The following is a 13,550-nucleotide window of genomic DNA, read 5'->3' on the forward strand; positions in this document are numbered from 1 at the left end:
GGGGAGCATATTTTATCTTACCTTTTTTTTTTTTTTTTGGCCCTGCCAGAGGCAAGATGTAGGATTTTAGTTCCCCAACCAGGGATCAAACCCATGGCCCCAACAGTGGGAGCATGGAGTCTTAAGCACTGGGCTGCCAGGGAATTCCCACAGTGAGTGGTTAATGATAGCTATTTCTTGGGGTCTTTGTGAGGATAATAAAGGAGTGTATAGCACTCAGTGCAGTGTCTAGCATAAAGATAGTGCTGTTATTAGCACTGTGTCTCAAAAAACTCTGATTAAGGAATCACTCTTCTCTATGTGGTCCATTCAATCAGATGATGTAGGTAAATGAGATAATGCAGATAAAGCACTTATCCCATTAAATGGCACAGAGAAAATCTTTGGTTACTAGGCTCTATTGTTATTACCTTGACTTTAATTGGTTTATTATTAATAGATTAACTAGTCTTTAATGTACACAATTTGATAGACATGGAGATTGGGTAAGGAGATAGGGGGAGATGTGGGCATAAATGGTGAGGTCTGGTTATTTGTGGTCAGTAGGGGTAAAGAACCAGAAAGTCAGGTTGGGCAATGGATGGGCGGATAGATAGCCTGAGAAGAGTTTTGGCAGGGGATACGGAGGACCTGTTTATTTGCCTGGGCCAATCTAACAATTGAAAAAATTTTCCCAAGAACCTTAACTCTACACATTAAAGAAAAAACAACACTTTATTTCAATTACTCTGATAATATATAAGTATTAGGATGTGCAAAATTGAGTGAGAACTTGAATTTTTATTAATAATATTTGAGATAATTGACATAATTACATTTTAGAACAATGTATACTGCTACTGCTAAGTCAATGTATAAGCAGAGCCATAAAAGCAACACTCTCTCTTGGTTGAACACACAGAACAAACCCCTGTTGTCTATGGCTACCAGGTCTCCTTGTGGTCTCCAGGGGCTATCAGGGGGTCATTCAAAAGCTCTAATGGCTTGTAGACTCTGTCCTTGAAGGCCTGAGGGTCACCTTGGAGTTCAGACTCTAGGGCATCCATAGTTTCTTCATAAAGCTAGAGACTGGGAAGACCAGGGGATAAGCCAATCAAAATCTAACTCTGGGAGGAAACTAACATTATTGAGAACCTATAGATGTGAACACGGTTTATTTTATAGCGCGAATTATTCTTTGAGGTGGATCTTATTACTATTTTACAAAGAGGTAAAACCTCCCTGAGGTTAACCAACATGCTAATTAATGAAAGACCCACATCTGCCTCCCAGTCAGGTGCATTTTTTTTTTGTACCATGTAGCTTGCAGACTTAGCAGCAGCAGCAGCAGCAGCTTGCAGATCTTACTTCCATGACCAGGGATTAGACCCATGTCCCCCTGCAGTGGAAGCTCAGTGTATTAACCACTGGACTGCCAGGGAATTTCCTCTAGAACTCTTTTCACTCTATCACGAGGAACACTGGCAGTCCCAGTGATGGTGGACCTTTTTCATTGTGCACATGTGATGTGTATTTAAATCTAATGATTTAACTTGCTGAATTATTTATGGGCAGAACAGTCTCTCACTTTCAGAAGCTCTTGGGATGATTGGCAGAGCCCCTACTTCTTTGGTGGAAAGAGACTGATGGGATATGTAGTTATATTAATGGAATCACATATGCATAATTAATTATAATGTATAATATATACCATAGTGTATAATGAACACTTAATAATGAGTTCATGAGGAGGATGGGAAAAGAGTGATTAGGGGACACTTCTCTGCTTCCAGAAACCATATGGCAGTCTACGCCCCAGCATCTGTGAGCTGGCAGAGTGGGTATGGTTGGAGGCTGCAGATCTACTCAGGGCAATGGTAAAAGGGCCACGACCAATGTCACTCACTGTTCTCCTCCCCAGGCCTCCTGGACACGTTGATAGAAATGAACACAATCCTTGAAGACATCCAGAAGTCCCTGGATATGTATTTAGAGACCAAGCGCCATATTTTCCCCCGCTTCTACTTCTTGTCCAATGATGACCTCCTGGAGATTCTGGGCCAGTCCCGCAACCCGGAGGCTGTGCAGCCACACCTCAAAAAATGCTTTGACAACATCAAACTGCTGAGAATGCAGAAGGTCGGTGGAGGTGGCCACGATGGACAGGAGGGTAGGGGAGGGATGGTGACATCAGTGAGTTCACGGCCTCCGAGGAGACCATCCCCCTCCAAGAGGAGGGGGATAGTAATGATTCTGGGTATCTGGGACAGAACTTTCTAGAACTGGTAATATAGGGGGGGAGGTGGGAGGAGCAGAAATGACCCCCAAAGGGCTCAACAGCTTCCTGCTTCTGCAGGTTGGGGGACCCGGCAGCAAATGGGAAGCTTTGGGAATGTTCTCGGGTGACGGTGAATACATCGATTTCCTCCACCCAGTGCTTCTGGAAGGGCCTGTGGAGGTGAGCTGTGGCCAGGGTCTAAGAAGCAAGCTCATTCTTCTAACTTTGCTGGCTCTGTGAGGAGAGACCATCTCTGTGAAGGGGCCTTAGTCACTTTGTGCCTCCCACCTGCCATGCCTAAAACTCTAACCTCCACCATGCTTTCCTGAAAGTCCGTCTGACACTGGTCTCCATCCCCCTCATGGACTCGAGCCAGCTGCTGCCCAGCTCCCACTTTTCTCTTGGGCCCCAGAGCCCCGGGGTCCTCCTTCCCAATCACCTTTGCTCTGGGCACTCTTTACTCTGGCCCTGAGGCCGAGCCATCCTGTTCTCGCCTCACCCCCAGTCCTGGCTTGGCGATGTGGAGCGGACCATGAGGGTGACCCTCCGGGACCTTCTCCGGAACTGTCGCCTGGCTCTCAAGAAGTTTCTCAACAAGAGGGACAAGTGGGTGAAGGAGTGGGCTGGCCAGGTGAGCTGGGGTCAGTAGAAATGAGGGAACAAGGAGGATGGAGCCACAAGGGAGCAGCCAGTGTAAAGACAGGGTCTGGAGTCACCAAAAAGGCAGGTGTCCTGCCCCCTGTCCTGGGCTGTGACCCAGAAGCCTACATGCTGGACTCTTAGCTCCTGACTTAGGCCTGTGCCCACCCTCCAGAAGAGGTCAAGCATATTGAGAGGAGAAGCACCTGGTCCCGAATGAGCCAGGATATGGGAGCCGGGCTGTGTGGGTGGCCAGGGATGGGCCTTTGGAATACAGCCTCCACACGTGCCCCAGATGGTGATCACCGCCAGTCAGATCCAGTGGACGGCCGATGTCACCAAGTGCCTGCTGACAGCTAAGGAGCGGGCAGACAAGAAGATCCTCAAGGTCATGAAGAAAAAGCAGGTGGGGAAACACCACTAGAATGACAAGGGCCTGGCATCAGAGCTGGAAGGAGGGGCTGATCCATTGGAGTGAGAATTAGTGATGAACTGGTGGGAAGGGGTCAGAATGGGGTGCATTATGGGAGATGTCCAGCGAGGAGAGGTCAGGTGGGTCAGAAGTATGTCTCCCTGGGCTGATGTTGAAGGTCAGGAACTGCAGTGAGGGTGGGGTCAGCATCAAAGCTGGAAGAAGAACGAGGCTGGGACAAAAGCGATTAGGGTTTGGTGGCTCAGCCCACCTTCCCCCTGCCTCATTCCACAGGTGTCAATACTGAATAAGTACTCTGAGGCCATCAGGGGGAACCTGACCAAGATCATGCGCCTTAAAATTGTGGCCCTGGTGACGATAGAAGTCCATGCCCGGGATGTGCTGGAGAAGCTTTATAAGAGTGGCCTCATGGATGTCAACTCCTTCGACTGGCTCAGCCAACTGCGATTCTACTGGGAGAAGGTGCAGAAGGGCGAGCTTCCCATTCTCGTACCCTAAACCCGATACTGATGCTTTGATGAAATTCATGTTCTCTAAAAAGAGTAATATCTCAGCCCAGCCCTCAGTCCTCTCCCATCACCCTAATCCAGCTGGTAACTCTCTCTTGGATCTGCCACATCAGGAATGGGAAGAGGCCTGTTTCCAGGGAGTGCCCACTCTGCTGCTGCTGCTAAGTCACTTCAGTCGTGTCCGACTCTCTGCGACCCCATAGATGGCACTCTAGGTGTCCCTTAATCAGCAGCTGCTGCCATGGATTGGGCTGAACATGTGCAGCGCAATTGCCAGTTTCCATCTGAGCTGTAAACCCATCCCTCTTTCCAACTCTAAACAGAGCCCCCAGTCTTCTCCCTGATGCTTCCAGCCCTCCTCTCAGCCACAGCCCTGACTCTCCCTCCATGCCCACCTCTCTCTTATTCTGCCCTGTTTCCCAGGATCTCGACGACTGTATGATCCGTCAGACCAACACACAGTTCCAGTATGGTTATGAGTACCTGGGTAACTCTGGCCGGCTCGTCATCACCCCCCTAACCGACAGGTCTGCCGTGGGGAATGAATGGGGTGTTTGGGGTGGGGGCAGTGAAAGCTGAGCCCAGGCTTCTACGAGTCTGGCCTGAATCCTGTCCTCCACTCACAGGTGTTACATGACACTGACCACGGCCCTGCACCTGCATCGAGGCGGATCCCCCAAAGGTCCCGCGGGCACAGGGAAGACCGAGACGGTCAAGGACCTGGGCAAGGCCCTCGGCATATACGTTATCGTGGTCAACTGCTCCGAGGGCCTGGACTATAAGTCCATGGGCCGGATGTACTCAGGCCTGGCTCAGGTCAGCATCCTGCCAGCCTGGCCAGGACCAGCCTGACCCCTCCATATCTTTTAGTTTCAGAAAATCAGCTGAAACCCAGATCTGGTTCAGTGCCCTGTAACTGATGACACTGCATCGCCTCAGTTAGTTCTTACAACTGGGGAAGTCCCTGCGCTTCCCTGAGCTCACTTTGCTTATTTGCATAATCAGAAAGTTATGTAAGGATTCAGTAAGAGAACTAGTGTAAAGTCGTGCATGCTGGGGGCGCTCAACACCCACAAGTTCCCTACCCTGCTCTCTTTCCTACCCACAACTCTCAGGCATTCTCCTAGATCCTTCCTGTCTGATGGAAAGTTCTGGCCAGAAACTACAAAACTACCACAGCCCCTTCTCACACACACTCACACATGCACACTTGCACACATTTTAGAGGCCACTGTTTCTAGCCAAACACTTCAGGGGGAGGATAGGTTAGTCACAGTTTCTAGTTTTTCCCAGTCCAGGGTCACTTGTCTTCCTCCCAGCAACTCTGCCCCTCCTCCCCCCAACTACAGACAGGTGCCTGGGGCTGCTTTGATGAATTTAACCGCATCAATGTGGAGGTGCTGTCAGTGGTGGCCCAGCAGATCCTGTCCATCCTTTCTGCCCTGGCTGCTGGCCTCACCCGCTTCTATTTCGAGGGCTTTGAAATCAATCTGGTGTGGTCCTGTGGGATCTTCATCACTATGAACCCTGGTAAGAGCCTGGGAGTAGAGCAGATGGGGCTCCTGGGGGCAAATGTCTGTGCATCTTTCCTCTCTCCCACCCCAGGCCAGTGCATTTAGCCAAGTGCAATGCTGCTAAAGGCAACAAAGTGTGAGAAAAGGATGAACACATGCATTTCTAGGAGAAGGGGAAGCAACCTTATGGTCTTTCCTAAAGGGATTAGTGTTGGCTCGGGTGCGTAGATTTCATCCTAGTCTTTCAAGGTACTTAGCTTTTTTCTTCTGTTGAACTAGCTCCTAGAGTTCTGGTCTATCTGCCATCCCTTTTGTCAGATGAGAGAACCTCCCTGAAGTGCAGGGCCTAGGGTCTCTCATCACTGTTGCCTAGGAACAGCTCTGTGGGTAGGATCTAGGAGAAAACAGGAAAGGGCTTCCGCACTAAAAGAATCAGAGAAACAGCTGCGATTTCTATTAGCACCGAGTGAGTTATATTGGGTCAGCCACAAAGTTCATTCAGGTTTTCCCATAACATCTTAATGAATAAACCTGAACAAATTTTTGGCCCACCCAGTCCATGAAACTTGGAGAGATGGGAACAAGGCAGCTCTGTAATTTGAGTCTGAAGCAGGGCCTTGCAGCAAGTAAGGAAAGGGCCAGGGGTAGGAAAGAAGAGCAGAGAGGTGTGGGAAAAGCCAGGGCTGAGATGAGAGAGGAAGAGATCTTGGAGATGGAGCTGGGGAGAGGGCTCAGGATGAAGCAGAGAATGGGGAGAATGGGATTGATGGGGAAGTAGGTCTTTGGGAAGCAGTGTCCCCTGGAGAAGGGAATGGCTACCCACTCCATTATTGTTGCCTGAGAATCCACGGACAGAGGAGCCTGAGAGGGTTTCAAAGAGTTCATAGGGTTTCAAAGAGTTGGACATGACTGAGCAATCAACACTTTTGCTTAAACTCTCATGGATTCTGAATACGTGGTGCTGTTTTCCAGGCTATGCTGGCCGCACAGAGCTTCCTGACAATCTTAAATCCATGTTCCGGCCAATTGCCATGGTGGTGCCCGACTCTACACTTATTGCAGAAATCATTCTTTTTGGGGAAGGCTTTGGCAACTGCAAGGTATTCTGATCATCTCTTGTCTCCGATACTTTATTTCTCATCCATGATTACCCTCTGGGCCCAAGAAACCCCCCCCCCCCAAATCCTCACAGTCATTTTATCCTACAAGAAATGTACCTGACTCTCAGTAGGATATGGGGGCAGGAGAATCCAGAGGAGAGAGGTCTTCCCTCTACCACGCCACTGGTCCTTGATGGCACAATTCACAAGACCTTCCCATCCCTTGTCCTCCAGCTGCTTCATGCCCGGGCACCCACCTTCTTATATCTGTAACTGTCCCTACACGATGCAGAGGGATTTATGAGGAAATGGATGGTTCCTTCCTCTGTTTTGGCCTCCAGGTTCTGGCCAAGAAGGTGTACACGCTCTACTCTCTGGCTGTGCAGCAGCTCTCCAGACAGGACCACTATGACTTCGGCCTGCGTGCCCTCACCTCCCTCCTGCGCTATGCTGGCAAAAAGCGCCGCCTGCAGCCCGACCTGTCTGATGAAGAGGTAGACTGAGGATGTCGTCTTGACCCTTAAACACCACCACCACTGGTCCTCTGTGCCTTCACTGGAGTTTTTCACATCCTTACTTTCCCTCAATCAGTTTTCCCACTCTTCCAGCCCTCCTTGGTGTTGCCCAAGTTCTACCTGTCCTGTTGCTCAAGACTAGCTTGGGTGTATCCATTGTTATTTCTTATTTATTTATTTTTGGCTGTGCTGGTTCTTCATTGCTGCATACGAGCTTTCCCTAGTTGTGGTGAGTGGGAGCTACTCTTTGTTGCCATGCATGGGCTTCTCATTGTGGTGGCTTCTCTTGTTGTGGAGCACGGTCTTTACATGCTTGGGCTTCAGTAGTTGCAGCCCTCGGATTCAGTAGTTACGACTCCCAGCCTCTAGAATGGGGGCTCCAGTAGTTGTGGCCCATAGGCTTAGTTGCTCCACGTCCTGTGGTATCTTCCCAGACTAGGGATCAAATGCATGTCCTCTGCAATGGCTGGCAGACTCTGGTTCACTGTACCACCAGGGAAGTCCTCCCTTGTTCTTAGCTCCTGCCTCTCACCCCTCTAGAGAGGAAAGGCCTAATGAAGAGCTGGGCTCTGGCTCCTCCAGCCTGAGTCTCTGTCTTTCCCCTCCAGGTTCTGCTGCTCTCAATGAGAGATATGAATATTGCCAAGCTGACTTCCATCGACGTGCCCCTCTTCAATGCCATTGTACAAGATCTGTTCCCCAGCATTGAGCTGCCGGTCATTGACTATGGCAAGGTATTTGATCCCCAAGACTCCCTGGCCTCTTGTGTGAATGTGGATCCTGTGGTGTCCTAGGAACAAGACACCTGGCTTCCAGGCCTTGTTCTGCCCTTCACTGGCTATCCATTCAACTAGCTATGACTTTGAGCAAGATGGTTACCCTTTCTTTGGGCTACTTTATCTATAAAGTGTGACTCCCTGGTGGTTAGGGAATGCTGCAAACTTATTCCAACACTCTACATTCTCCCCTCAACTCCCCAGGCCCCGACTCACCTGCTCAAGGACTTCTACTCATCAGTTCCTTGACTTTATGGAGATCTCTGGTCCACTGGCCTCTCTACTTTATACCCGTCAGCCCTCTCCTGTCTCTGCCTCTCTCCTCATCCTCCCTTTTGAGGAGAGACTGCTAGGAGCTGTTTGATAAGGGAGAAGAGTGGGATGGAAAGGGCCAGGGGAGGAGAATTCTAGAATGTGTAGGAATTTTCTTCTCTGGCAATATGGCAGTTTAGATATCCTGAGTGATCCTTTCCATTGAAACCACTAAAATGCTGGATAAAAATATTAAAAAAACACCTTTTAAAATGTATTGCTAAACTGGCAAGAAAGAAAGAATTCTGGGATGAGGAGGGGAAGTAAAAGCAGGGAGGCAAGTGAATTGCCAAGCTGGCTTTCTCCCTGAAAGGTTTTGTTGAACGTAAGACATGAGGAAAGGAGATAAAGTAGCTCAGGTTTTGAGGTATAACAGAAAACCCAGTCGTGCATAGACTTTGGCCCACAAGGGAAAACACCTTCAGTAAGTGGGAAAGTGAGAAACCCACCACTGAGGAGGGTCCATACAGTAAAGAAAGTTGCTTGTCACGACTGATGGCAGTGAGGGGAAGGGGCAGAGTCTCCTTTGAGACTTCCTAACCTTGAGTCAGCCTCACATGGTTTCTGGTCATCGTTTATTTTACTGTGTACTCCCCCCAAATCTCAAATTTAGAATTTAATTTGAAGTATTTCCAGGTTGTTAGTGTCTCCCCCAAGCGACTGGCAGAAACAAATGCAAATTATTTCCAGAAGAATGAAACTTCAACTTAAAAGCCCAAAGAATTCTCGTAAAAGCCTAAGAAAATGAGCAACTTCTGGTCAAAAATCACAAAACAAACAAGGAAATAAGATATCATGAAGGAAAACCAGAGAACAACAAAACAGCGCAATCAGACCCCAGAAGACTACAGATATGGACAATAATCAGTACAGAATTCTAAAAGTACCTACATTTAATATGTTTAAAGAAATAAGAGAGAAGTTTGAAACTGTGATCCAGGAACAAGATACTTCTAAACAGAGTAGACTTGAAAAGAACCAATAGAATTGCTACAAATGAAAAAATATATTATAATTGAAATTTGAAAAACCCAACAACCTCATTATATTCAGAGAGGACTTCTAGGTAAAAAGGTGGATTAAAAACAATTTTGTTTCCTTTTGAAAACCTGCTGCAACTACTCTAAAGGGATGTTTTTTTAAAAAGGCATCTATACCAGGAAGGATGGAGTGAATGAGAGAGGCGATAACAACAGAAGTATAGACATAGGAAATAAATGAATCAAGTAGTGACTTGTGTTGTGACTCTCAGCAAACCTGAGAGGCTGGAAGTAGGGAGAATTGTTAAGTAGGAAGTAGGTGTTGGGGGTGCTAATCCTCAGTCACTTAGTCATGTCTGACCCTGCAGTCCTATGGACTGTGGACTGTAGCCCGCCTGTGGACTGAACTACAAGGGAAGCCCAAGAATACTGGAGTGGGTAGCCTATCCTTCTGTCCATGGGATTTCCCTGGCAAGAATACTGGAGTGGGTTGCCATGCCTTCCTCCAGGGGATCTTCCTGGCCCAGGGATTGAACACACGTCTCCTGCATTGCAGGCAGACTCTACCACTGAGCCACTGAGTTAAAGGAATTAGACTTGTGGAAGCCCAAGAATACTGGAGTGGGTAGCCTGTCCCTTCTCCAAGGGGATCTTCCTGAGCCAGGAATTGAACCAGGGTCTCCTTCTTTGCAGGTGATTCTTTACCAACTGAGCTATCAGGGAAGCCCACTGAGTAAAGGGGATGTAGCTAAAATAAGGATTGGAGGCAAACTGTCTCAGGGCAGGTCTCCCCTTCTCTGTGTCCCTGGATGGCTGTCCCTCTTCCACTTTGGCAGAAGACTAGAGGGTAAAAATAGTAGGTCTCTGGTTTGGGGGACACAAAATATAGTTGAGGAAAGGAGAAAACCTTGTTAAAAATGGAGATAAAGAAACTTTCCTGGTGATCCAGTGGCTAAGACTCTGAACTCCCAATGCAGGGGGTTGGGGTTCAATCCCTGGTCAGGGAGCTAGATCCCACATGCCACAACTAATGAGCTGGTGTGCTGCAACAAGACCTGTCACAGCCAAGTAAATAAATATTTTTTTAATTAAACAAAAAAACTTGGGGCATGATGCTCAATATACATACACACACATAAATACACACAAACATGATAATACAACTAATTCTCAGACAGTGGAAGGACGTAGTAGAAGTGAGGCCTCTTAGTGTATTTGAGAGATACAAGTAAAATCCTGCATATGTTTGAAATTATTTGGTTGCATTGGCTGTGTATTTTAAAAGGTCACACTCTTCTGGGACCCACATGTGTCATGGCTCTATAAGCATTCATTTATTTTTTATTTTTAAAAAAATTTTATTGAAGCCTAGTTGATTTGCAGTGTTGTGTTAGTTTCAGGTGTACAGCAAAGTGATTCAGTTTTATATATATGTAAATCCACATATATATGTGTATATGTAATTATAATAACTTATTTATATATAATAATTATATACATATATACATATAAGCCCAGGACCAGACAGCTTCACAGCTGGATTCTACCAGAAATTTAGAGAAGAGCTAACACCTATCTTACTCAAACTCTTCCAGAAATTGCAGAGGAAGGTAAACTTCCAAACTCATCCCATGAGGCCACCATCACCCTAATACCAAAACCAGACAAAGATGTCACAAAAAAAGAAAACTGCAGGCCAATATCACTGATGAACATAGATGCAAAAATCCTTAACAAAATTCTAGCAAATAGAATCCAACAACATATTAAAAAGATCATACACCATGACCAAGTGGGCTTTATCCCAGGGATGCAAGGATTCTTTAATATCTGCAACTCAATCAATATAATACACCACATTAACAAATTGAAAGATAAAAACCATATGATTATCTCATAGATGCAGAGAAAGCCTTTGACAAAATTCAACATCCATTTATGATAAAAAACACTCCAGAAAGTAGGAATAGAAGGAACATACCTCAACATAGGAGAAGGAAATGGCAACCCACTCCAATATTCTTGCCTGGAGAATCCCATGGACAGAGGAGCATAGCAGGCTTCAGTCCCTGGGGTCACAAAGAGTCGGACATGACTGTGTGACTACCACCACCTCAATATAATAAAAGCTATATATGACAAACCCACAGCAAACATTATCCTCAGTGGTGAAAAATTGAAAGCATTTCCCCTAAAGTCAGGAACAAGACAAGGGTGCCCACTCTCACCTCTACTATTCAACATAGTTTTGGAAGTTTTGGCCACAGCAATCAGAGCAGAAAAAGAAATAAAAGGAATCCAGATTGGAAAAGAAGAAGTAAAACTCTCACTGTTTGCAGATGACATGATCCTCTACAAAGAAAACCCTAAAGACTCAACCAGAAAATTACTAGAGCTAATCAATGAATATAGTAAAGTTGCAGGATATAAAATTAACACACAGAAATCCCTTGCATTTCTATACAATAACAATGAGAAAACAGAAAGAGAAATTAAGGAAACAATTCCATTCACCATTGCAACAAAAAGAATAAAATACTTAGAAATGTATCTACCTAAAGAAACAAAAGATTTATAAATGGAAAACTATAAAACACTGGTGAAAGAAATCAAAGAGGATACAAATAAGTGGAGAAATATACCATGTTCATGGATCAGAAGAATCAATATAGTGAAAATGAGTATACTACCCAAAGCAATCTATAGATTCAGTGCAATACCTATCAAGCTACTAAAGGTATTTTTCACAGAACTAGAACAAATAATTTCACAGTTTGTATGGAAATACAAGAAAACCTTGAATAGCCAAAGCAATCTTGAGAAAGAAGAATGGAACAAGAGGAATCAACCTGCCTGACTTCAGGCTATACTACAAAGCTACAGTCATCAAGACAGTATGGTACTGGCACAAAGACAGAAACATAGATTAATGGAACAAAATAGAAAGCCCAGAGATAAATCCATGTACCTATGGACACCTTATCTTTGACAAAAGAGGCAAGAATATACAATGGAGAAAAGACAATCTCTTTAACAAGTGGTGCTGGGAAAACTGGTCAACCACTTGTAAAAGAATGAAATGAAACTTTCTAACACCATACACAAAAATAAACTCAACATGGATTAAAGATCTAAATGTAAGACCAGAAACTATAAAACTCCTAGAGGAAAACATAGGCAAAACACTATCAGACATAAATCACAGCAGGATCCTCTATGACCCACTTCCCAGAGTAATGGAAATAAAAGCAAAAATAAACAAATGGGACCTAATTAAACTTAAAAGCTTTTGCATAATGAAGGAAACTATAAGCAAGGTGAAGAGACAGCCTTCAGAATGGGAGAAAATAATAGCAAATGAAGCAACTGACAAAGAATCTCAAAAATATACAAGCAACTCCTGCAGCTCAATTCCAGAAAAATAAATGACCCAATCAAAAAATGGGCCAAAGAACTAAACAGACATTTCTCCAAAGAAGACATACAGATGGCTAACAAACATGAAAAGATGCTCAACATCACTCATTGTCAGAGAAATGCAAATCAGAACCACAGTGAGGTACCATCTCACGCTGGTCAGAATGGCTGCTATCCAAAAGTCTACAAACAATAAATGCTGGAGAGAGTGTGGAGAAAGGGAATCCTCTTACACTGTTGGTGGGAATGCAAACTAGTATAGCCACTATGGAGAACAGTGTGGAGATTCCTTAAAAAAACTGGAAATAGAACTGCCATATGACCTAGCAATCCCACTGCTGGGCATACACACCGAGGAAACTAGAATTGAAAGAGACACATGTACTCCAATGTTCATCACAGCACTGTTTATAATAGCCAGGACATGGAAGCAACCTAGATGTCCATCAGCAGACAAATGGATAAGAAAGCTGTGATACATATACACAATGGAATATTACTCAGCCATTAAAAAGAATACATTTGAATCAGTTCTAATGAGGTGGATGAAACTGGAGCCTATTGTACAGAGTGAAGTAAGTCAGAAAGAAAAACACCAGTACAGTATACTAATGTATATATATGGAATTTAGAAAGATGGTAACGATAACCCTATATGCAAGACAGCAAAAGAGACACAAATGTACAGAACAGTCTTTTGGACTCTGTGGGAGAGGGCGAGGGTGGGATGATTTGGGAGAATGGCATTGAAACATGTATGTTATCATATGTGGAACAGATCGCCAGTCCAGGTTTGATGCATGAGACAGGGTGCTCAGGGCTGGGGCACTGGGATGACCCAGAGGGATGGGATGGGGAGGGAGGTGGGAGGGGGGTTCAGGATGGGGAACACATGTACACCCATGGTGGATTCATGTCCATATATGGCAAAAAACACTACATTATTGTAAAGTAATTAGCCTCCAATTAAAATAAATTTAAAAATAAAACACACAAAATTTTTATTAATGCCTAGTTGACTTACAGTGTTGTGTTAGTTTCAGGTGTACAGCAAACTGATTCAGTTTTATATATATGTAAATCCACATATATATGTGT

General features: G+C 45.3%; 1 protein-coding gene across 1 annotated transcript in view; it reads left to right on the top strand.

Moving 5' to 3' along the window:
* The window catches only part of DNAH2 (dynein axonemal heavy chain 2), a 104,336-nt gene that overhangs the window by 51,853 nt on the left and 38,933 nt on the right, over positions 1 to 13,550 (top strand). Inside the window, exons 31-41 of the mRNA XM_060395415.1 lie at positions 1,901 to 2,118; positions 2,336 to 2,437; positions 2,763 to 2,888; positions 3,192 to 3,302; positions 3,603 to 3,791; positions 4,262 to 4,365; positions 4,465 to 4,654; positions 5,188 to 5,368; positions 6,325 to 6,452; positions 6,794 to 6,946; positions 7,576 to 7,701. Of these exons, the coding sequence (XP_060251398.1) occupies positions 1,901 to 2,118; positions 2,336 to 2,437; positions 2,763 to 2,888; positions 3,192 to 3,302; positions 3,603 to 3,791; positions 4,262 to 4,365; positions 4,465 to 4,654; positions 5,188 to 5,368; positions 6,325 to 6,452; positions 6,794 to 6,946; positions 7,576 to 7,701 (1,628 nt within the window). The remainder of the gene's footprint in view (positions 1 to 1,900; positions 2,119 to 2,335; positions 2,438 to 2,762; positions 2,889 to 3,191; positions 3,303 to 3,602; positions 3,792 to 4,261; positions 4,366 to 4,464; positions 4,655 to 5,187; positions 5,369 to 6,324; positions 6,453 to 6,793; positions 6,947 to 7,575; positions 7,702 to 13,550) is intronic.

Source organism: Ovis aries, chromosome 11, assembly GCF_016772045.2.
Source record: "Ovis aries strain OAR_USU_Benz2616 breed Rambouillet chromosome 11, ARS-UI_Ramb_v3.0, whole genome shotgun sequence".
In the NCBI taxonomy this organism is placed as follows: Eukaryota; Metazoa; Chordata; class Mammalia; order Artiodactyla; family Bovidae; genus Ovis; species Ovis aries.